The following is a 25804-nucleotide window of genomic DNA, read 5'->3' as shown; positions in this document are numbered from 1 at the left end:
TGAAACAATATTTAAGACTTCCTCCATCAATGCAATGATATTTATCCAATAATATAAAACTATTTTCTGACATTAGTCATTATTGTTTTGTATCCCAGACCCCTGTTAGAAAAGAAACACCTGAGTCCAACGTGTCCACATACTTTTGTCCACATAGTGCATGTGTCATGCTTTTTAAGGTTGTGGTTTGCTTGAAGGTTTATAAAAGTGGTCTAACATTCAAACACTGGTTTCAGGGTGATGATCCGTATCCATGGCCCATGTTTTCATGTCCTCCTCTTCCTTCCTGTTACACGTTGGAACCAAAGAAGTTTGACCTTCATCCACACGGTGAGAACCATGTTTAAGTGAGCGCTGTTCACCAGTGGGTTAGCACTTCTGCTAGTGTACAAGAGCCTGTGCAGTAAGTCACACAGTCATCCTCCGCTCTGCAAAAACAATGCAATATTTATTCAATATTTAAATGCACTGTTTTTATATAGACTTCAGTTCATATATATATATATATATATATATACACACACACACACACACACACACTGTTTTCAGAGGTAATACTGTTACATACTGTTGATGTCGTGTCTATTCATATTTTATGGTTATTTTATATACTTTTTGTTCTACTTTAGCTCTATTATTTTACTTTGCAAAATTTTACATTGTGCTTTAATTTTTTTTGTAATTTTAAATTCACTCTCTTCTTGTTTCTGAAATATTGTTATTTTTATTCATTCTATTCTATTCTGTTCTATTCTATTCTATTGTCTTCTCCTCTTTTCTTCTCTTCATGTTTTTTATGCTCTGTTTCTCTTCTTCGTGTACAGACTCTGAACTCAGTTCTTTCCTGGCGTCGTCTACGGACACAACCACTGATGACAGATGGATGGAGGTGTGTCGTAGACACTACTGCAGAGTCCTGAGCACCGACCCAGACATGTTAACAGGAACGGGTCAGTACTTTGATTTAACGACTATCATGATAATTAAAGGCACTGTCAGGACACATCTATTATGACTACTATTACTGTTATTACCTTATTATAACTTTTATCCTGTGATTATTAAACTATACATACATATATATATATATATATACATACATACATACAGTACATATGTAGCCCTGTCTCTCCCTGTCCCTGGAACACCAAGCACACATGAACATTTAAGACAGACAAAGTATTGATGGAACATTAGTATTCAGACCCTCTATCTTTATACTGGGACCAGACCATATGTTTATAGAACAGTTTAAATCGGTGAATATTTTGGCGTTGCTTGTGTTGGATGTCCAGACTGTTCCACAGTTTCACTCCACATACAGACAAAAACATTTACCAGTGGTTCAAAACTCGGTTAATGCCAAATCTCCAAAGCCTCTCAGATTATGAGTACTCTCCCAAATTGTGAAGTTTTTTTGTAAATCACTTGGCAGTAATTTGTTGAATGCTTTAAATAAGATTATTTCTGTATAATATTTTACAAGATCATGGATTTTTAATAGTTTTGACTGAATAAAGAGATTCTGAGTGTGTTGTAAAACTCCAACCTTATGTATGATCCGTACTGCTGCTTTCTGTAAGATGACTAATGGACTAACGGTGCAGTGGTAACTGTTTCCCCTAACTTCAATCAAATCAAGTAAAAGTGACCGCATCAGGAATCAGAAACTCTTCAGATACATGAAGCAGGTGTGCAGCAGTTGAACCAAACCCACATGAGTCCAGGGTTTATTATTTTCTTGGTTTATTATTCATTTTTGTTCATTTTATTGATCAGTTTGGCTGTTTTTGTTCATTTTGTTGCTTATTTTATTCTTTTTTTTTGACCGTGTAACTGCTTTTTGGAGGTCAACCAGGTGCCAAAAACCAAAATAAACACAATAATTGTACTTTAGTGGTTAGAAATAAAACAGATTTAAAGAAACATGAGAACAAAATTCATGGATTTCTCAGAAATATGTTTTTTTTAACTCGCATATAAAAACTTGATGAAACTTGAAACTTGTTTATGTATATATATATATATATATATATATATATATATATATATATATATTTTTTTTTTTTTTAACTTCATATTAGTTCCTTTTTTGCATAGTCTTTCATGTTATTTATCATTTTCTAAGTATTTTATTCGCTTTTGTTCATTTATTTGTTGTTTATTGGGAGAATCATATGAAATAAAAAAAAGTGACTGCATCAGGAATCAGAAACTCTTCAGATGCATGAGGCAGGTGTGCAGCAGTTGAACCAAACCCACATGAGTCCAGGGTTTATTATTTTCTTGGTTTATCGTTCATTTTATTGATCAGTTTGGCTGTTTTTGTTCATTTTGTTGCTTATTTTATTCTTTTTTTTGACCGTGTAACTGCTTTTTGGAGTTGAACCAGGTGCCAGAAACGAAATAAACACAATAATTGTACTTTAGTGGTTAGAAATAAAACAGATTTAAAGAAACATGAGAACAAAATTCATGGATTACTCAGAAATGTTTTTTTTTTTAACTCGCATATAAAAACTTGATGAAACTTGAAACTTGTTTTATATATTTATTTATTTTTTTACTTCATATTAGTTAATTTTTTGCATATTCTTTCATGTTATTTATCATTTTCTAAGTATTTTATTCGCTTTTGTTCATTTATTTGTTGTTTATTGGGAGAATCATATGAAATAAAAAAAAGTGACCGCATCAGGAATCAGAAACTCTTCAGATGCATGAGGCAGGTGTGCAGCAGTTGAACCAAACCCACTTGAATCCAGGGTTTATATTCAGCTGGATGGTGTGCTGGTGCTGCAGGTGTGTCACGTATCCCTCGTCGCAGTTTACCTACCTCTGACATTGGCCAACCTCCTCCAAAGCTCATCACTGCCATTCACCGCCGTGACTGAAAACAGTGATTCACAGAGAACAAAAACACATCCAAATTAAAGCGTCCCCACAATGGTGTCATTAATGCACCTACTGTACTCTGATTACTTCCTTTCATCGGCTCGCTGTATTCTGAACGCAGCTCATTTAAAGCCTTTCACTCAAACACCACCATCAAGATTTATTATCCGTTCGGCTTCCTGCTGTCGTACAATGACATTTTATTTATCGCATTATTTCGCTACACAAAACCCGGCATCGCGTCCTTTTTTAAAAAACATCCAGCCGAGGAAATTGTCGCGTTTCTGCGCCGCCCGCTTAATAACTCACTTCCTCTGCGATTTATTGTGCAGCCTCCAGACGCTTTGATTATCACTTGTATCTCTGGCAAAGGTTCTATTCAGCTGTAAAATGAAAATGACGGAGTAGCGCTATATCTGCACCCAAAACACTCGTGATTAGAACTGCCGGGACGTTCAATACCTCACTATCTCGTCAGCTTATCGATCGGTTAATTGGAACGCCTCGGCAGCATGTCAATACGATGCGATTAGGGTTCGCTCAGACCTTCACTGTGGCTCCTTTTGTGCGGTTATGATGAGCTTTCATTCCGCTGCTTTTCCAGATGCACGCCGTACATCACCGCCGTGCGTTTAGAGCGTCGCCTTTTCACCACTGCATTGCACGAACATCCAGTTTCACTTGAGTTTTTATTCCACATTTTTAAAAACAAGGGAGGGGAAGGTTGTATGAAAAGCACCTAAAGACACTGAATATGAACCCTTTAACCCCTGACACATTAATCCAGGTAAACAATTTTTAAATTTTTTTTAAATAAATTTCGTTATTTACCCATAAAGACCCAAATATCCACCACTGACCAAAACCATCTACTGATCTGAACTGTTTAATACCTGCTGATCCACTAATCCTATCAATACATGGAAATAATTGGTGTGAAATACAGTTCTTCATCTTTTCATGGTCATCAGATATGACCCATTTGGACGATCAGAGGCTCTGTAGTTATTGTGGAAACACCATCATCTTCTACAACACTGATTCACCAGTAAAATTCATGGAGCTGGATCAATGACAGTGGATGGACACCCTGGGTTTATGATCAGTTAATGAGAGATTGGACTGAAAAAGTCACTTTTTCTTCAGTTTTCTCTGTTTTTTATACAATAACCCTCAACTTTTATCTGAGGTTTTATGAACATCTGTATGATCAGTACACTAAATATTGGAAAATACCTGATTTTCACAGGAAAAATGCAAAATACTGAGAAGTATTTTTACATTAAATGGTGTTAAATCAAGTAGGAAATGTTAAATATAGAGAAAAAAATAATTTGGGAACTACCACGAAAGTAGCGCTGGGTCTTTATGGGTTAAACTTTTTGTTTTACAAGACACCTGGTTGAACTCCAAAAAACAGTTACACAGTCAAAAAAAAAAAGAAGAATGAAACAAGCAAGAAAATGAACAAAAACAGCCATAGTGATCAATACAGTGAACAAAAATGCATAATAAACCAACAAAGAATACGTTACATGAACAAAATAAGCCACAAACTGAACAAAACTGAAGAAAAATTAATAAAATAAGACTAAATGTAAAAAAAAAAAAAAAACAAGACAAGCAACTAAATGAACAAAAACTGAAAACATAGTTACAAAATAATGAATAACAGAATAAATAACAGAAAAATATGCAAAAGATTGACTCAAATGAAGTTAAAAAGAATAAGATAATCAACATGTATCTGAATTTTAGCCCAGTAGTTTTTGTTTTGGGCTCTTTTTTTTTTTTTTTTTTAATAAATCAGACACCTGGTTGAACTCCAAAAACCAGTTACACTGTCAAAAAACAGTAAAGCAAGAAAAAAAAAAAAGGAATGAAAGAAAGAAATGTCACAACGCTGCAAACAGCAGTAAAAACAAAAAACGACAAGAAAAACGGAGTAAAAAAAAAAAAGCCCAAACCGTCTATCTTTATAGTGAGTCAGTCTCACTCACTGCTCTGTGGCCCCGCCCCCCCATTCTACAGGCAGTCGGGGTGCACTGAGCATGCTCAGACAGCTATGGCAAGAACAATGTCTATTCTATGAGCACATTTTCAAATTTTTCCTAATGAGTAAACAGTTTAATTTTTACAAATATTTAAAATAAATCCTATATTCAGAATTCTTACCACAGACGCGTCAGGACTTAAAGGGTTAATATCCAGTTGAGTTAATTTCCATTTTATAACACTTGAGTATCACAATAACGGTAAAAATGACCTGTCTGCGGTGAGTCAGGTCCACATGTAGGACCTTACGACATGTATTATTATGTGTACGACATGATTACACGTTAAGAGACGACTGGAACTGAGCCGAGGACAAAGGCTGAATAAGAAGTGGCTTTTAATGACCGCTGACGAGCACTCGCATGGATGAAAAACTCAATCAAAATGCCGTTTAAATAGATTATTGTGGAGCTTTGAGTGGGCTGGGAGTGCTAATTTACTTTACATATTAACTTTAACTTCATTACACGCAAAGGAAAAGCCTGAGGGATTACGCTATTTGAGAGTGTATTACCTTCCCCCACGTTAAACCTAATAAAACCCCTCTGTAATACTACGAATATGAGGATGATAATGATAGCTTTCAGTCGGATATGACAGTCATATGACTAACAGACGTAATTTGTGCTCATATACCAACTTGGATCCATTTCTAGTATTATTTGTAGTGTTTAAGTCAATAAAGGTAAAGCAGCCTGTACAAATGGGCTTCACTGTATAATTTAACATCATCAACGTAAAATGATAGCACTACATTTTGAGGGAAGTTGAATTTTCATGTATATTTTGTGTTTTTACTCACTTGTGATTTGCATAATGGAAACTTTTCTTCACTTGCCTCATGTGTAACAGTAGCCAAATACAACCTGTATTATTCCTGATTTTCTCTGAGTTTCTGGTTTAAGGATACGAGATTTAGGGTCTTTTCATTAAAATTTGACTGAAGTCTGTGCACTACTACGCCCCAAGTTTGTCAGAATAGTACAATCATGGTCAAAGGTTTTGGCAGTGACACATCTCGTGTTTTTGTTTTTTCTACTTCATTTGTTTTTCTTTATTTCTATAGAACAATTATTATTAGTGTTACTATTGTTACCTTTCAAAGACTGGGGAATAAATAACGATTATGGAAAGAGGAAATTTGTGTTACGGCCAGTGTTGTCGGTAACGTGTTACAGTAATGTGTTACCCACTTTGTTACCATTGTACTTAGGGGTGGGTGATATAGGCAAAAAAAAAATCTTGATTATTTTTTAGATTTCCCGATAACGATAATCTGACAATATCCTTTAAAATGTGAATTTCTATCTTTCTTTCTTTTTTTTCTAAAAAATGCAGTAAAACTCGACTTGCTTTAACAGGACATCTTTGGATAGACACAGCGTTTCAGAACAACAGCTCTTGTTTGTTTTGGAAGTGCTTCATATATCTTCTGCAAAATATGTGGGGGGGTCCGGTACGTGGGGTAGTGGCAGTAGTTATATGTGTGGGGGTGCGGTCCTTAACTAACATAACTACAAAAGTGAAACTTAACATGCTTCCAACGTCCGACTCCAGGCTTCTGTTCCTCTATTATACAGCAGATGTTACATGAAATTTTCACAACTTGTAACCTGTATCCACTGGACCCCCCCCCCCCACATGAATTTGTCACTTGAACACCCCCCCCCACCCCCCCCCCACCCCCGTTTTACGGCGCCCCAGCTGCATAGAACGTTATTTTGACCGACATCAGTTCGGTCTAAACTGAACCATTTCCAGGCTAGTGATGTGGACCCACGTCTGCTCGGAAATCATCCGCTGAAACAGACTAGGGCTGTGCGATAAAACGACAACAATATATATTGCGATATAAGTTTTCCTCTATAGAAATGTGAGACATGCTTGATACAATTTCAGTACAATTCATTCTTCAGTATTTTGGAAAAGGAAAATTTAAGCTTGACAAAAATAGTGATTTGATTTATATCTAATACATGTCAACATTGTCTGATATGAAAAAAAATTGTTGACATATGATTTTTCTTCTGTATCGCCCAGCCCTACGGGAGACTCCTGCGTATTTCCTCCATGTGAGACCATGTTATGTTTTTTTTGTGCCGCTGAGTCGACATGAGAGTGAATCCTGTCTGCTGATTGGCTTCTGAGGCACGTATTCGGCCAATGAGGACTTTCAAGCGCCTCTCCTTTACTGTCTATGCACCGTCCATTCGTTTTCTTTTTGAGACAGTACGAATACTCAGTGTAAAACTGCACATTGTCAAATCAACATTCGCGATATTATCGTAGGTGATATATATTGCTAGAGATGGGAATCGAGAACCGGTTCTTTTTGAGAACCGGTTCCCAGTAGCTCAGTTACTTGGAATCCTTTGCCTGCTTATGATTTCAATTCTGCTTATCGATTCCCACCTTTGTTGCGCATCCGCGATGACGTCACACATACGCTGCATTGTTTTGGTCAGAACATAGACAACATGTGTGTTGAGGGCAGAATGGTCTAAACAGACCACAACCAGGTCTAAACAGACCACACCAGGTCCAAACAGACCACACCAGGTCCAAACAGACCACACCAGGTCTAAACAGACCACACCAGGTCTAAACAGACCACACCAGGTTCTAACAGACCACACCAGGTCTAAACTGACCACACCACACCAGGTCTAAACAGACCACACCAGGTCTAAACAACCACACCAGGTCCAAAACAGACCACACCAGGTCTAAACAGACCACACCAGGTCTAAACAGACCACACCAGGTCCAAACAGACCACACCAGGTCTAACTGAACCACACCACACCAGGTCTAAACAGACCACACAGGTCTAAACAGACCACACCAGGTCCAAACAGACCACACCAGGTCTAAACAGACCAAACCAGGTCCAAACAGGACCACACCAGGTCTAAACAGACCACACCAGGTCCAAACAGACCACACCAGGTCCAAACAGACACACCAGGTCTAAACAGACCACACCAGGTCTAAACAGACCACACCAGGTCCAAACAGACCACACAGGTCCACTGAACACTGTCAAAGCTTCCATGTCTGCAAAAGGGTGGAATCCCTCCAGTCTGTTCAAACATTTGTCCACAGCATGTGAATCATTTACAGGAATGTCACGTATTTGATTCTCTACTTAGCGGTGCTTGTGAATGTAGTGACAGAGTGAACGCTGGGCCCAGTTCTGGTTCTGGTGTGGGCAACAAACGTCACACACCCCTTCAAATACAAGTGTCTGAAGGTAGGGGAAAGGAAATGAGGTGCACAACAACAGGAGACAAGCTGAGTCAAACCGGTTCCACGTAGTAGAAATGCGGCAATAGAGGAATTAGTAAAGCATCTTTGGTTTCACTTTCACTGCATGCCCCCCCCCCCCCCCCCCCCCCCCCCCAAACCGGCCCAGTGTCATCTGTTCTTATTATTTGTTCATACTGTATATGTTCTATTTTCTGTGCAGATGGAAATATAACAGACAGTTAATGCAAACACACCTGTTTGTACTCTTATTTGTTCACCCAATGACAATCAGTAAGAGAACTGATGAGGAATCAGATCGATAAGCAAAATCGATAATGGAATCGGAATCGTTAAATTCTCAACGATTCCCATCCCTATATATTGCCCACATTTAATTGTACTTTAAGTTTTGAAACTGTCTGTGCTTCTTGATGCTCTTCTTACGTCTTTGCAGTTTTGTTTTATTGTCTGTTAAAAAATTTAAAATCTGTCAAAAATAAAGTATAAAAACAAAAAATGTACATTCACACATGACTTAAGAAAAAAAAAAAAAAAAAAAAGCAGAACCTAAAAGCAGTTTAAGGCCGAAGTGGATAAATCGACTCAGTAGGATCTGCCACGAGCAGCTACGTCAGGAATAATTTCAGATTAATTAAAGTCGTGCATAATTAGAGTCAGATCCTCACCCTTCATGAGTTCGGGCTTGTCTTAATTACACTCCAGTGTCGTGGTGTTTTCGCAGTGTTACCGTATTATGTGTACGACCTTTCCCAGAAGCCCCATCACCCCCCCCTTTTCTACCTCTTTACACAGTTTGATCTGCGCTGACGGTGCACGTCAATTGACCGCGCGACCAGACGTTATGAAAGTAAAAGCGACGGCGTGAGGGTTCACTCAGAAACAGTCAGGGGCAGCGAAGCCGTAAATTGAAACGAGCAGATACGCATTCACGACGGCGAGGCGAGGTATTACCCTGCTTGTGTTTTTGCAGTAAACTGTGATTATCTGTGTCAGAGCCTTATCTGTGTGATGTGGAACTCCGTCTGCATGCTGAAGATTTCTGAAGATGTGAAGGTTGAGTGTTTTTTTTTTTTTTACCTCACAGAACACGATCCGTCCTCGCTGCAGCTTCATAACGTACATAACAGGATGTAACACGCATTCTAAAAATAGCAGAAAAAAAACACAAATCTGACGTGGATTGGCTTAACCCTTTTAAGACGATTGTGTCACCGGTGCCACATTCTGCATTCACCGTCATTTAAATTAACGTAACTCCTGAAGCGTTTATGTTATTAATAAAATCCAAACATCATCTTTTAGCTGAGGTTCTGAGCTTTTATTTGATATATAACACATGAGGGTAGAGGTCTGTATTGGCTGAGGGGGGTGGGGTGGAAGTGGGTGGAGCTTAGAGCAGCAGAGTACAGTCGGTGAGAGAGAGAGATGGAAGATTTTTATTACTTTTGGCAGCGTTTTAGTGGTGAATTTTTGTAAATATTTGTATATAATAGTGATTGTGCCGTTTAGGAGCTACTAGTGTTTTTGTAGAGCTTTTTTTTTTTTTTTTTTTTTTTTACTTTTTTCACTGTTTTTATCTGTATTTTTCCAATTTGTATTGGCCATTGATTGTTAGACAAAAAATTTTAATCACACAGGCTGAAAATGAAACTAAAAATAAGAAGCTAGAACATGAAGATTTTTATTACTTTTAGTTGCGTTCTAGCTGCAAATTTTTGTAAATTGTATATAATAGTGATAGTGCTGTTCTGGAGCTGCTAGTGTTTTTGTAGAGCTTTTTTTTTTTTTATTATAATTTTTTTGCTTTTTTTCCACTGTTTTGATCTGTATTTTTCCAGTTTGTATAGGTCATTGATCATTGACTAGAAAGCAAAATCACACAGGCTGAAAATGACTAGAAAAAACTAAAAATAAGAAGCTAGAACATGAAGATTTTTATTACTTTTAGCAGCAATTTAGCAAGTTTTAGCAGTGAATTCTTGTAAATAATTGTATATAATAGTGATAGTGCTGTTTTGGAGTGTTCTACTAGTGTGTTTTGCAATGTTTTCGTCAAGTTTGGGGGTTTTTTTCACCTTTTTTCCCTGTTTTTTTCACAGGTTTTTGAACAGAGACTATCACCCAGGATCGTAATGACTAGAAAAAACTAAAAATTATTGATTTTTTGATTTGATTTAGTGATTTTTTTTCTGAACATGCAGTGAAATTTAACATATATGCGAACAGCAAAACAAATAATACAAATGTCAACAATCACAATCAATCATCTTCAATTTTTTGTCTTTGTTTTACTGCAAAAAAATAACATTAAATTATGAAAATATTTACACATACAAACTATCCTGTAACAATAAAATGTGAATAACCTGAACAAATATGAACAACCGGAAATGTCTAAAGAAAAGTGTTGTGTCTTTGTAGATTCGATGATAAAACACATGTATAAATGATACATTGAGGCAAAATATTGTTAAAATTGCACTTATTTTTCTTAATAAATTTCAGTTTTTTCAGGTTATTTACATCTTTTTTGTTTGGATAGTTTATAAAAGTAAGTATTTTCATAATTTCATAGGGTTTTGGGCACTAAAACAAAGACAAAAAGTTGGAGTTGTGATTATTTATAGGTTATTCTGTTATTATTTTCCCGGTCCAGCCCAGGTGAGATCAAATCAGGCTGAATGTGGAACCTGAAAGAACATGAGTTTGAGAACCCTGATCTAGACAAAGTAAAATAGCTGAAAGTTTATTTCTATAATCTCAAGTTTTGTTCTGAACATTTACAGTTGTTTTTCCGAATAATAATGCTAAAAAAAATTCAAGTCTGTTTCTTATTTTTTTACGATAACACATTGTTTAAGCATTTATTACGTATAATAATAATCCTACTAATATGCACGTTCTGTGTCCGGTTGATGTTCCATCACAGTTGGGCGTTTGTACGGGTTCTCCTCAGCCTTCACACGCCCGATCGCCACCAAACTCACCAAATGAAAAGAAACATTACCTGACTGTCTACTAGGCACAATTTTATGTCTGTATTCAAATGTTGTGAGGTATGCTGGGTGATTTTAACCTCTCATGCCATCATACAATGGCACCACGGGTACAATGCCGCTAGTGGTGGGGGCTAGGGGGCAGCTGTGGCTCAGGTGGTAGAGCGGGTCGTCCAATAACCGAAGGGTTGGCGGTTCGAATCCTGCTCTGTCCTAGTCAACCCGTTGTGTCCTTGGGCAAGACACTTCACCCTCCCTGCCTCCAGGTTGTTGAAAGTTAAGTCCAAAAAAATACATTTTCTGATACTTTTATTTCAAAACCAGCATAAATAAATCTATTCCACCTGTTAGGATGGTAGTTTTTATAGGGTTGAAGTCTGTGGTCTACACTGCAGCATAAACATGTATTTATGTGTCTGTTTCTTCTTTTTTACGATAACACATTATGTATTTATTACGTATAATAATAATCCTACTATAATGCACGTTCTGTGTCCGACCGGTGTCCGCTCGATGTTGCATCACAGTTGGGCGTTTGTACAGGTTCTCCTCAGCCTTCACACGCCCGATCGCCACCAAACTCACCAAATGAGTAGAAACATTACCTGACTGTCTACTAGGCGCAATTTTATGTCTGTATTCAAATGTTGTGAGGTATTCTGGGCCATTTTAGCCTCTCATGCTGTTGTACAATGGCACCACGGGTACAATGCCGCTAGTGATAATTAATGGACAGATATTGAAAGTTAAGTCCAAAAAAAAAGCACATTTTCTGATACTTTTATTGCAAAACCAGCATAAATAAATCTAGTCCACCTGTTAGTAGTTTTTATAGGGTTGAAGTCTGTGGTTTACACTGCAGCATAAACATGTATTTATGTGTCTGTGTTTTTTTTTTTTTCCTCCTCAGTGCTGTGTGAACTTCTGCAGAAGGTTGTGACCCATTTATCCAGCTCTGCCACCGAGCGCTTCTTCTCCCAGGCTCCGTCCAAAGGTCAGTGGAGAAAAGCAGCGCATTCACTTCACTCCTTAAAAATGTCGACAGAACATGTGAAGGACATGGCGCCCATCAGTGCATTAGTCTGACATTTGTCCTCTCCTCCGGCGCCGACCGTTACCCTCTGAGTTCTGACGGTGACGTGGAAATCCAAAGGAACTGAGCAGCTCCAGCAGCACAGTCAGAGCAGTTTAAGACCGACACAAAGAGCAGATTTAACTGATATACTGACATACTGGTGTGCACACAGCCGTCTGTCAGAACGTTTTATTTTCAGAAAGGAACAGGAACGTCCATTAAACAGGCTTTTCACAGCCGGCCTTCACCACATGGTTCACACTGAGGAGTCTGGGCCTTTTATTTTACTCTGGAGCAATCTGAGATGATTTTAAATGAAAAGTGCTTTAGAAATGTAATTTATTATTATTATTATTATTATTATTATTATTATTACCACAACTACTACTACTATTACTATTTCTATGGCTGCTATTACTGTTACTATTACTACTACTATTATTATTACTACTACAACTACTACTACTATTACTACTATTACTATTTATTCAACTACTGTTACTGTTACTATTACTACAATTATTATTACTACCCCTACTACTACTACTACTACTACTACTACTATTACTATTTCTACGATTACTATTCCTATCACTGTTACTATTATTACTACTATTACTATTTATTCAACTACTACTACTGTTACTACTACTACTAGTATTACTACTACGACTACTACTACTATTACTATTTTTTCGACTATTATTACTGTTACTATTATTACTACTACTACTATTACTATTTATTCAACTACTATTACTGTTACTACTACTACTACTACTACTTGTATTACTGCTACGACTACTACTACTACTACTACTACTACTACTACTATTACTACTATTACTATTTATTCAACTACAATTGCTGTTACTGTTACTACTATTATTATTATTACTACTGCTACTAGTACTACTATTACTATTACTATTTATTCGACTATTATTACTTTTAATATTGCTACAACTATTATTATTACTACCACTACTACTACTATTACTATTTCTATGACTACTATTACTATCACTGTTAATATTATTACTACTACTACTATTACTATTTATTCAACTACTATTACTGTTACTATTACTACTACTACTAGTGTTACTGCTACGACTACTACTACTACTACTATTACTATTTATTTGACTACTATTACTGTTACTATTACAACAAGTATTATTATTACTACAACTACTACTATTATTACTATTACTATTTCTACAGCTACTATTGCTGTTACTATTACTACTATTACTATTATTGTTACTATTACTACTATTATTGTTCCTATTACTACTACTACGACTACTTTTACTACTACTACTACTACTTTTCATCAGAGTTACTTGAATCCCAGTTGCTATGGCAGTATCATCCTGTACACTGTTATAAACGGCTGTGATTCAAAGCCCACATTTAGGCAGATTTAGGCAGATCCATAAATGTGATATAATTAGCAGAGTGATTGTTTTTGAACTGCTGTTTTGAACCCAGTTTATGCTTTGGTCGTCACCGTACTGGCTTTTTGGACCCCAAAGTGATCATATTTGGACAAAAGGGGCAGGACTACTGGAGCCTGGGTGTGCGCTAATGCTAAATGCTAGCATACAGGCGCAGTAAAAGGGTTAAACTGTATCAAGCGCTGCATAATAATGTTAATTGAACATGCAGTGCATTAAGCACAGCTACAGTGCAGCTGTCTGTCAGGGAATAAATGCGTTTTATTAAATGAACTGAAGCTGAAAAGTCCAACCCCGAGAAATGTGAGCCGTTGTACAAATCTGTCAATCAAAGGCCGACAGTGTAGACATCGGCGTTTGTATTTGCACCGCGATCTGATCAATGGAGGGAAAACGGAAGTGTGAATCACCACAGAGAGGTGAAAATGTGTTTGGTGTAAATCTATGAGAGCTTCAGCTTTTGGGTCGACGCCTTTTCAAGCAAATCCAAGAGGATTTTACCGAGTTTCCTTCGCTTAAGAAAGAATTTTATGAGAATCAGCACAAAAACGAAACTCCTCATCCTCACAGGTGTTGAATTCATGTAGTTCAGGTTCCACATTCAGCCCAGTTTGACCTCCAACAGGCCAGAGCAGTACAATTATAGCATAATAACGTAGAAATAATTGTAACTACTGGTTTTTTTTTTCTGTGTTTTAGTGCAAAAAGTAAAATTACAGTGTGAAAATGTTGCTTCGACAAAAAATGTGAATAACCTAAAAATTCATGAACAACCTGAAATTTATTAAGAAAAATACATGTGATTTTTACAATATTCTGCCTCAGTTTATCATTTACACACATTCATTACAACTTACAGATCACAGTGGATCTACAAATACACAAAACATTTAGTAACAGGCAGAATATTGGTACAATTTTACTTCTTGTTCACATTATTCATGTTTTTTAGAGAATAACCAGAACAAAACTTGAACAAAAATGAACAAAAACTTGAGAGACATGAACAAAATGAACCGAAATAAACAAAAAAATAACAAAACACCAAGAAATAGGATCAAATTAAGCAAAAACGAGAACAAAACATGCACGAAAATGAACACAAACTTGAGAAACATAAGTAATCTGGATCTAGAAATACACAAAACATTTAGTAACAGGCTGAATATTGGTCAAATTGCACTTCTTGTTCATGTTATTCAAGTTATGACAGAATAACAAAAACGAAACTTGTACAAAAATGAACAAAAAATTGAAAAACATGAACTAAATTCATAAAAAGAAACAAAAAAAAAAACAAATTTCCAACAAATATCATCAAATTAAGCAAAAATGAGAGCAAACCCTGCACAAAAATAAACAAAAATTTGAGAAACATGACCAAAATGAACAAAAAAGTAACAAAACACCAAAAAATATGAACACATTAAGCAAAAACGAGAGCAAAACATGCATAAAAATGAACAAAAAATTTGACAAACATCAGCAATCTGGATCTACAAATACACAAAACCGGCATCTGGAACTGAAAACCAGCTGGACTGTCAGTGTGTTCTGTGTACTTTTTGGACTTTGCTAATTCATCCCATGGGGTGGATTGGACTCCTGGAGGGAGCGACAGTAAAAAACTGTAATCTGTAATCTGAAAACCAACGGTACCCTTCAGACAAATGTAGTGGAGGTACTGTACATAAATGGTACCTGAGATTGGTCCAGAATCTGAGTAAATGTACTGGGTCAAATCCCACACTGTAAAAAAAACAAAACAAAACAAAAAAAACAGTATTATTCCGGCAGCTGGGGTGCCAAAAACATACTGTTAAATAACAGAAAAATAATCATCTCATGAAAATACGGTAATTTTCCATAATTAAAATACAGTTTTTTGCCCTAACTTTACATGAGATTTTGCTTTTTTTAAAAAAACTTTTTAATGTTTAATAAAGAATATTTACATGTATTAAAACAATCAAATTACCTATGAATATGGATGAACATTGTTATAAAACAAATAATAGGGCTTACATGTGATACATTCACAAAAACACACTTATTCAACATTTTTGTTGTGAAACCTCCTGTAATTACACAACATATTTGTCAATTAACAAACAAGTCTTGTTAAACTTACAGAACAAATACTTCTTTTATGGTTAATTGTCAGTAATTTTATATCGTTTTATTTTTTTTTTTTACAGTATTAAGATTACAGATTACAGATTTCTTTATTTTCATTTGACAGCACAGTGTACACACAGCACAGAGTACATAAAACCAGATTTTGATCGATGATTAGGGACATCGGGCCGCTGCAACTGGTGCGCTACCATAAACTTTAAATTAACAGTTTAATTTCATAAATAGAAAATAAATATTTGTGAAATTACGATACATTTGCAAATGTATTTTAATAGTATTTTCTGTGAAAAAGGAACAAAATCTTTAAAAAAAAATGGAAATTTTATGGTTATTCACAGTTAGTTTTTTCATGTTATTTTACATTTGACATGTAAAATCAGTCTATTTTTGTCATTTCATTGACATTTTCCTGTGTCTTAAAAATACAGAAAAGAATCTGTAAAATAAACGGTAAAAATTCTGTTGAATTACAGATTTTTTTTACAGTGCAGTGCTGCTACTGGGTCCAATCCCAGTGCTGCTACTGGGTCAAATGGGGCTGAGTAGGTGTGAGGATAATGTGGCCGAGGTCATTGTTTTGTGGGCTCAAACCGAAGCGCTCCCTCCCCTTCGGCGTGGGTCCGGGCCCAGGCAGCCGTCTTCTGTACGGCACTAAAGCTCTTTAAATACATTTCGGATTCTCGACTGGAGGCTGTATAAATAAAATGCATGACTCGCTGATCTCTTTAAACTCCGGCAGAAGTTTCTCCACATCCCCGATGGGACTCGGAAAGTCGGCAGCAGCTGCAGCAGCTTCTGGCGAATCAGACGTTTTAGGAAAGGGAAAAAAAAAAAAGGACCTTGAGCCGTGGAATCGACCTGTTGACGGCGACTGGAGGCTTCGCTACCAGGGGGCGGAGCCGTTGACCCCGGTCAATACGGATCCGGGTCAAACGGTTTTGGCGTTAGATGTGGAAGACCTGAGTGGACTTCACTTCCAGAGCAGAAGTGTGTGTGTGTGTGTGTGTGTGGGGGGGGGGGGGGGGTCCTCCTCATTTTTCAGAGTTAAATGTGTTTGGGGGGGATTTCAGCAGGTCTGTTGTTTCAGGGATAAACAACCTGATCGGAGCCAAAATCTGCTAATTAATGAACTTATAGATTAGAATGTTTCCTAAAGCTAATGGGTGGATAGTTTCTGATTTTATCTTCATTTTTAATACGGGTCACAGGAACAACATGTCATAACACATGGTGACATCATCGTACAGTTCTACTGCTTATGTAAATATATAGAAAACCTTTTGAGGTTAATGACTTACTATGATTATTATATCTGTATTGTTTTTGTTTGGTTGGTTGTTTGTTTGGTTGGTTGTGTTTTTTTTTGTACCACCGTATGCTGCACATTTTCTTGCACTTCATCCTGTCGCTGCCTTGACCAATGAATTTCCCCGTTATGGGATCAATAAAGTTTCAGATAACATAATGTAACGTAAAGTAAGATCAGATAAAACTAGAAAAGTGCAGACCTCCGCCAAAGCAGATCAACCCCCACCCACAGTCCCCCCAGATCACCACCAAAGTTTAATCATTTGTTCATTGTACCACTATCAACATTTCCTGAAAATTTCATCAAAATCCGTCCATAACTTTTTCAGTTAAGTTGCTAACAAACAAACAAACAAACAAACAAACAAACAAACAAACAAACAAACAAACAAACCCTGGCAAAAACATAACCTCCTTGGCCAAAGTAATATCTAAACTAGGATAACATAATTTAATCTAAACTAAGATAAACTAAACTAAAATAAGATTAGATAATCTAATCTAAAATAAATAATTTAAACTAAGGTTAAATAAAATAAGATAATGTAATCTAAATTAAGATTAAATAAAATCATCTAAACTAGGATAACATAATCTAATCTACGCTAAAATAGATTATTTAAACTAAGATAAAAAAATAATATAATCTAAATTAAGATAAGACAAAATAATGTAATCTAAACCAAGAAAAGATAAGATAAAGTAATCTAAATTTAGATAAATAAAATCATCCAATCTAAACTAAGATAATTCAAACTAAGATAAAATAAGATAGTTATCTCAATTAAAATAAGATAATGTAATCTAAACTAAGATAAATTATGATAATGTAATCTAAGATAAGATAATGTAATTTAAGATCACGTGATGGAATCAAAATAAAATAATGTAATCTAAACTAAGATAAAATAAAATTTAAATAATCTAATCTACTTGTTTTTATATAGAATAAATGTGTTTATTTATTTATTTATTTATTTATTTTTCCTCAGTTGGATCTAAATCTCTGCCTGTTTTATTTTGATCTGTAATTTCAGAATACTTTGGTAGAACTGTACTTTATAACCCAGTACTGTCATTATGATAGTAGAGTATTTATGTGGTCATGAAATTATCATATTATTACCCATAAAATAACTCCAGCATTAACCAATAAAAAATAAATGAATAAATAATGTAATCTAATGTAAGCACAGATAATCATACAGAAGGCGTACATACTTTACCTGTGAACCCTCCTGAACCTCAGTATTACATGTGTTCTAATACTTGTAGGTTTTAGACGATACCTGTGCAGTTCATTTATTCACAGCCGTCACTCGTCTTTATCTGCTCATGTAAACTGAACGAAACCTTAAACCTTAAACATTAAACTCCTCTTCACACAAACCAGCGTTCCTCCACACCCCCTGCTGAAATAGTGTTTACATTTTTTCTGTGCGTTCATTTGGCTGTGATAGTAGAATTATGATAATTATGTACTTTTATCCACAGGGGCGATAAACGCAACTGGAGACGAATAAGTCGAGTTCAAAAAAAAAAAAAAAGGCAGTCTAGATCACTTTAAACATGTTTATGAACAGACTTTAGAGTAAAACCACCGACAGGAAACGGCAGCTGATGACAGAGGGACCAGATAGAACAGGGGGTCCCACAGTGGGGTACGTTTACCCCTGGGGTACCAGGAAGAACCCCAGGGGTACCAGGAAGAACCCCAGGGGTACCAGGAAGAACCCCAGGGGTACTGCAGGAACCTCAGGGGTACTGGAAATGATTCTGGAAAAGTCCATTAAATAAGTCAATAAGTAATAAGAACTCTAAAATAAATAATGAGAATTAAAGCTGAAATATAAAATAACACAATAAATACATTCATATAATAGTTTTACTGTCAATCATGTTGTTGAAGCTTTGGGAACATTTGAAGAACATTTGTATTTATATGATTCAAATGAGTTTATTGAGTAGATAAGGAATTTTTTTTTTGTTGATGATGAAAGGTTCATTTATTAATTAATGACCAATTTATTTATTTTTCTCATCAATGAAAGAGGGAACTTTTCAGTTTATATTCTGCACAAAATTTACTTTAAAAAAAGGTTTTGTTTTTGTGTTCTTGTTTTTTCTTCTTGTTTTTCTTGTTCTCCATTTTCTTCTTTTTCTTGTTTTTCTTCTTGTTCTCCTTCTCAAGATGTCATTAACTTAAAAGATTTACCAAATTATAATGTTATGAAAACTGTTAAAAGCAACAAAGTTGATCTATACTTCAGTGCAATGTTTTCAAATTTTATCTCCGCGTCAGATCTTTCATACGTTGGTATTTATTTGGTCATATTATAAGTGAAATGACTATTTTTCTAAAAAAAACAAAAAAGGAGAACTTTCTGATTTAGGAGCATTAATATTTCAAATGCATATTGCTCATGTACTGTATGTAAAGAACATGACTGGTATCTTTAACCTAATTATATTTTTAAGGGTTTAAATCCGCAGACGTTTATAATGAATCTGTAAAAGTGCACCCTGCATTAGAACATCCTGATGTTTAATTCAGTTTTTTTCCTCACTAATGAACCCGTGTCTTTTCCTGGGACATGTCTCTGAACTCTTCCCATTCGTCCTGCTGGGTTCACCGCTGCTTTTCTTTCTCCGGTTCCTGTTGTTCTGATGTTGATCTTCAGTGTTTGGAACCGATACTTTATGAACGTGGCTTAAATATTCAACGTTATAATGAAACGTTCGACCAGGGACCGTGACATTTCATCCATTTGAGTCTGTCACTGGTTGGAGTCGATGGATATGATCTGAATAAAACACCGGCTTTGTGAATGTACGTGTGTCCAGAGTGTTTAGCTGTGAACTGTATTGGATCTGTCAGGTAAATGTGCAGCTTTACAAACTAGCACCGATGAATGAGATGTCAGTATATCAGAGGAACAGCATCTGTCAGTAGAGTTTGTGTCCAATCTGATACTGATGGGTTTATTCTGTATGTTTTTATCCACTGGAACATGTTCCCCTTCAGTCTGTTGGGCATCTTCTGTTAAAGCGGTGACATTTAGCTTGTTTTAAATAGAATTCTTCATTTTCCATCATTTCCCTGCACTGTAAGCCCGGATAAGCAGAGTTACTCAAAACATTTGAGGCAAGTGTTGCACTTAAATGATTTGAGTAATGATCGACTAATCAATTGGTTTAAGTAGGTTCAACTTTAATGCTAAAAGTATTGAACTTAAACTATTAAGTAGAAAACACTAAAAGACAAGTTATTTGTACTTTAAATCTGTTGTAAAATCAACCCCACTATCCAACCATTCAACTCAGCATTTTAGCTTACACTGACTAATTTACTCAATTGCAGCCAGATGAATTTTTCATTGATTAAACAACTTTTTTTTTTTTTTTTAACATAATCAAACTCTAAATCCTATTCCTGATCAAAATAGTTATGAAATTATTCAACTTAATATATTGAAGCATGAATGGAAGTTAGCTCAATATCATTCGTCAGTACAGGAAGTGCTTTTAAATTTGACAAACATTTAGATTTCCATTGTGCAATAACAGTCTCAGATGAACAGTAAACCCATAGTTCTTCCTTGGCTTCTGACTCATGGTGCAGCTGTACAAAAATACAAAAACAAACACAAAAAGGCCAATAAACACTGACATACACACATTCAATCCAAATGACACTAACAGCACAACCCCGCTGAACTCCTGCACAGAAAAAGAACACATTTACAACAACATGCCCAATACCCACAATGCAATGCAAAGATAAAAGGTGTGGTCATGACTAAAACTGAGTGATTTAATTCCATTCAACTTAAACTTTCGTACTTTCACTATGTCTACAAATTAGTAGAATATACTGAAACATTTGATAGTAACATCATAAACTTAAATCATTTAAGTGCATCTGTAATTAAAGCATTTTAGTAAATACAAATTCCGGGCTTACAGTGGGTGGTCTCCATAAACTGTAAATGCTCTGCTTGGCTCTGAATTCTTCATTCATTCAACTCCACAGGTCCAACTTCAGCCCTATTCTCAGTAATGACCCCAGAAAGGTGGTTTGGAGCGCTGGCCCTTTAAATGCACATGAGCCACTTCAGGCCCCGCCCCCTCCAGGTTATTGGCCTGTGCTGCTCTGTCCCGTTCAACCGACAACTGAACATTTTAGTTAATGGGCTCCAAGTTTGGACAGATTTTCAGTCTGGACTACAACAGCTGATGACGACAAACAATTACAGAGAAATACTGGAGAAATGTGGACTGAAGTCTGGACCTGATACGAACAAATGTGGAGACGGAACCAGATTATAAAACATAAGTTAAGAAAGAATTTAAAGTGGGTTGTAGAAGTCCACTGGATTTTAGTAAAATTTTATATCTGTTTTCTTATGTTTATCTTATTTATATTTGCCTATTCTATTCTATTCTAGTCTATTCTATTCTATTTACTCTTTCTTTTGTACTCTATTCTGTTCTACTCTAACGTTCTATTCTATTCTATTCTATTCTTTAAACCAAGAACATTTGGAGTCGTCATCATTTATAGGTTATGTTTTTATTTTATAGGTTATGTTTTTATTTTAGATCATATTTAGTTTATGTGGCTCCTAAAATCTTCAAATGTTAATATTTTACTTCTAACATTCATCCCGCGGTCCAGACTGGACCCTTTGGCAGTCTGGGTCCAGACTGACCCTTTGGTGGTCTGACTGGACCCTTTGCGGTCTGGACTGGACCCTTTGATGGGCTGGACTAGACCCTTTGGCGGTCTGGACCTGGACCCTTCAGTGGTCCGGACCCTTTGGCGGTCCTGGTTTTGGCCCACAGACCTTGTGTTTGCCAGCCCTGCTTAGGATGAGGGTTTGGTCTGTTTTTCTGTTTCAGACTGACTCTGTAAACGTCCTCGGGGGCATCTGTCAGGGCTCTGCTTGGATTCTTCATCTGTCAGATGTACGAGTGTAGGGGTGGGGGTGGGGGGTTACTTGAGTGTGTTTGATTGACGTGCTCTCCAGTCTCAGCCCCTCTGGTGGACTCCTCTGCTCCCTTGTGCAGACCAGTGACTCATTTGCCCAGTATTAACCTCTGTCCGTCGGCTCTTCACACCAGTATCTCCTCACCCTTCACGGCTGCGACTCCGTCCAACACACTCATTTATTTCTCCTGCTTTTTTCAGATTGGGGTGGCTGCAAATGGAGAGAACAGCTTTTATGTGACTGTTACGTCTTAATAACTCAGATGAACGCTCTCAAATGAATCATTTTTCAAATAGGTTTCTCTGCTTTTTGAACCGCGAAGGAATTAAAACCCTGTGAACCTGCAAAAACCTGGTCCAGTCTTCATAAAAAAATACAAAATACGTCACAGTGAACGCACCGTTTTGAGATAAAATTGTAAATGTAACTGGATTTAAGCTTAAAAAATGTCAAATACGTGTTAAATTTGTTCTGATGACTTAATAAGAATATGTAGAATAAATACAAGGTTTATTCCTATCAGTTTTCAGGAATTTTGGAAAAGTAATACTGAAAGATATTGAGAATTCAATCCCATCATGTTCTTGTGATTGGAAACAACCAAACAACAGGACCCACAGCCCAAAATAAATGTTGATTTTTATACAAATTACAATAAATTAATATCTATTTTACACAAACATGACATTCTGAATCAAAAATATTATCTAATGACATAATAAACTTGTGTTTAATCTGAATGAATGCTAAATGTTTGTTCCATCTTGTAGAACAATAAAATAAATACATTTATATAATTTCTGTAAAGTGTCGAAAATGTTGTAAAAACTCTAACTCATTACAATATAACACACAAACTATATTAATTTATTTTATACAGTTTGTATGTATGTCTATGTCAATCAATATATAATTAGCATATACATATATAATTCTACATCATAATGCACTACCATATAACCTAAAATAAATACAATATTATTATATAATATTATACTTACAGAAGGGAGATTAACCTAAATTAACTGGTCTCTTTAAATTCATTCAAATTCATTTTAAATTAATGGGAAAAGGATAAATGTGGATGTAGATGTTTTTGTAATTGAATTGGTTCTGCTTTAAGATGTTTTAAGGAACATTGTTGTTATACTTTTAGTACCTTTTAAATAATGTTTTTTTACTTACATATATGTTCTTATTTTAGTGTCCTACTGGTATGTATGGTTTTACGTATATTTTTAGTGTGAATGTATGGCTGCGATTTAGATTTTTGTGTAACTTCCTCGCTGCTACCGTTTTGGCCTCTACTATTGAAAAGGGATTTTTAATCTCACTGAGCTTTTTTCCTGGTTAAATAAAAGTTTATAACAATAATTATAATAATCAAACCCAAATAAAGTCATAAAATCGGCTTCATTTCAAGGCTTTAAACAAAAATGATGTGGTGGATCAACTCTAAGAAAAGCTCAGACCTTTAAAGGTGAAGACACACCAACGCGATTTCAGTGATCGGACGTCGTCGGGCAGTCTGTGACGTCAGTGACACGAGTCCTGTTTGGTGTGGTTTCGTTGTGAGCGGCCATCATTAAACGTCTCCAGTCTTTTCGGCCGATTCAACGGTGTAATCGTCCACTACCCGTCGTTCAGTCGGACCGATCTGATTGGTGGAGGGATAGGCCTGGACTAGTGAGGGAGTGAAGGAGAAGTTTCCATGTGAATCCAGCTCTGCCAGCGTACCTGCAACACTATCATGGTCTTCTGTAACAGTCCATTCACTGCTCAGATCGAATCTGAATGAGTGCAGTCAGTGTTTTTCTATGAACTTCATTCATTCCATGAAGTGAACACTGTTAGCATTGTTAGCATAATGGATTTCTCCTTAGTTTTCACCTGCGACATCTTTCTTCCAAGGTTATAATAGTTTTGAATTTTTCAGTATACAGTCTACTTCTCGTTAAACTGCCTGCCGTTATACCTCCATTTTCGCTCACCGCGACCAAAACCATTGCACAAAAATCCCCAATGCATTATTCCATTAGCTACCGCCATTTCCGCCTATCGCCATCCGCCAGCCCAGTTCCATGCACAAACAACACTTATACCATTGATTTCCCGACCGTTATACCGCCAGCGTGATTGCCATCGAGTACACATAAATTTTAACAATGCACTGAAACAAACGCGCCAGACGCTGATCGCGACAAGCTACGAGTAGGTCTACGGAACGGCCACCGTTCATTTATCGCAGAACACTCAGTAGGTCAGGATGTCGGGAAGAGGACGTGGGATTAAGCCAAAGCCTCAAGATGATGGGGTGTCATTTCCCGACGGTATAATAATGCTTAAAATGTTTCCCCACTTTAAATGATCCCTTACAACATAACAGAATCAAGATTTATTTAGAAACGCAATTAGAACGGGTTAACGGAGGCAGCATAGACATCATATAGTAAAGACATGCACATTATGGACGCAACCCGTTGTAACGCCATTTTCGCTATACCGCCAATTTGGCCGTGAACGGAAGTTGGCGGTATAACGAGAGTAGACTGTAGTTTAGTTTTATTTAGTTTTGACTTTTTTTCTCTAATTCAGTTAGTTTTAATTAGTTTTTAGGGCAGGTTTGCTAGTTTTTATTAGTTTAATTATTTTCTAAATGCTTAGTTTTAGTTTTTTAGTTTAGTTGTAGTTCAGTGGTCTCTTTTCTCTTTCTTCTCTGGTCGTATTCAAATAAATCCCAGACAGGACTCTGCTGCTTTAGTCTCCATGTTTCCAGTTAGAGTGGGAACCAGAAGACGACTGGAAACCACAAGTGAACACAAGTGACGGACCCTTAAATATTATATGGTGCCAGCAGAGAAAATTGTTTGAGGGAAATAAATCGATTTTATATCAATCCGACAAAGACAAAGACATAGGGAATTTTATCCATAATTTTTATCCGTTTTAGTTAGTTTTGTAAACACACAATACAGCTTCAGTTAGTTGTCATTTTTTCTTTTAATTATAGTTTTTATTTATTTCAGTTAATGAAAATGTTTTTACAATTCTAGTTTTTGTCATTTCGTTAGTTTTCGTTAACGATAATAACCTTGCTTTCTTCTTCCACCAGTAGAAGCCCTAGAGCAGACAACACCAGTATCTTCTTATTACTAACCATCCGTTCAACAAGTACAACCACCACCCTTCTGGACTACTGAACACTCTCTGTTGACAACGACTGACGACAGTGATCTCTGGGTTTTGGTCTAGAGAGATGTTCCGTCATTTTCCAGTTTTACGTCTCCCGCAAGTGCAGACCGTATGCTCAAGTCGATAGTCGATTTGGTATGTTCGCACTTTTTTGACAGCGTTGGGGAGACAAGAGTTGACCGATCAGTCAGGCTACCTTTTCTGGCAACGATCGGCAGTCGGGTTGGTGTGTCTTTGCCTTAAAACTTTCTTCTTCCAACGTGACATCATGACTCGCGTAAATATACACGCCACTTTTAAACGGAGTGTTATTTGTACGCACTATAAGCTTTCTGCATGTATGCTCACGCCGCTATTAGCATCAAATACCACGCACTGAGGCTTAGGGTTAGAGTTATGTAAACCGGAGATCTTGGCGTA

General features: G+C 36.3%; 1 protein-coding gene across 1 annotated transcript in view; it reads left to right on the top strand.

The window, feature by feature from the left end:
- LOC115415336 (protein broad-minded-like) overlaps positions 1 to 25804 on the top strand; it is a 178913-nt gene that overhangs the window by 113748 nt on the left and 39361 nt on the right. Inside the window, 3 exon segments of the mRNA XM_030128871.1 lie at positions 237 to 330; positions 825 to 950; positions 12127 to 12210. Coding sequence (XP_029984731.1) covers positions 237 to 330; positions 825 to 950; positions 12127 to 12210 — 304 coding nt within the window.

This window comes from Sphaeramia orbicularis, chromosome 24 (assembly GCF_902148855.1).
Source record: "Sphaeramia orbicularis chromosome 24, fSphaOr1.1, whole genome shotgun sequence".
Lineage (NCBI taxonomy): Eukaryota > Metazoa > Chordata > Actinopteri > Kurtiformes > Apogonidae > Sphaeramia > Sphaeramia orbicularis.
The sequence above is the reverse complement of the archived record's forward strand: the minus strand, read 5'-3'. Positions and strand labels throughout refer to the sequence as shown.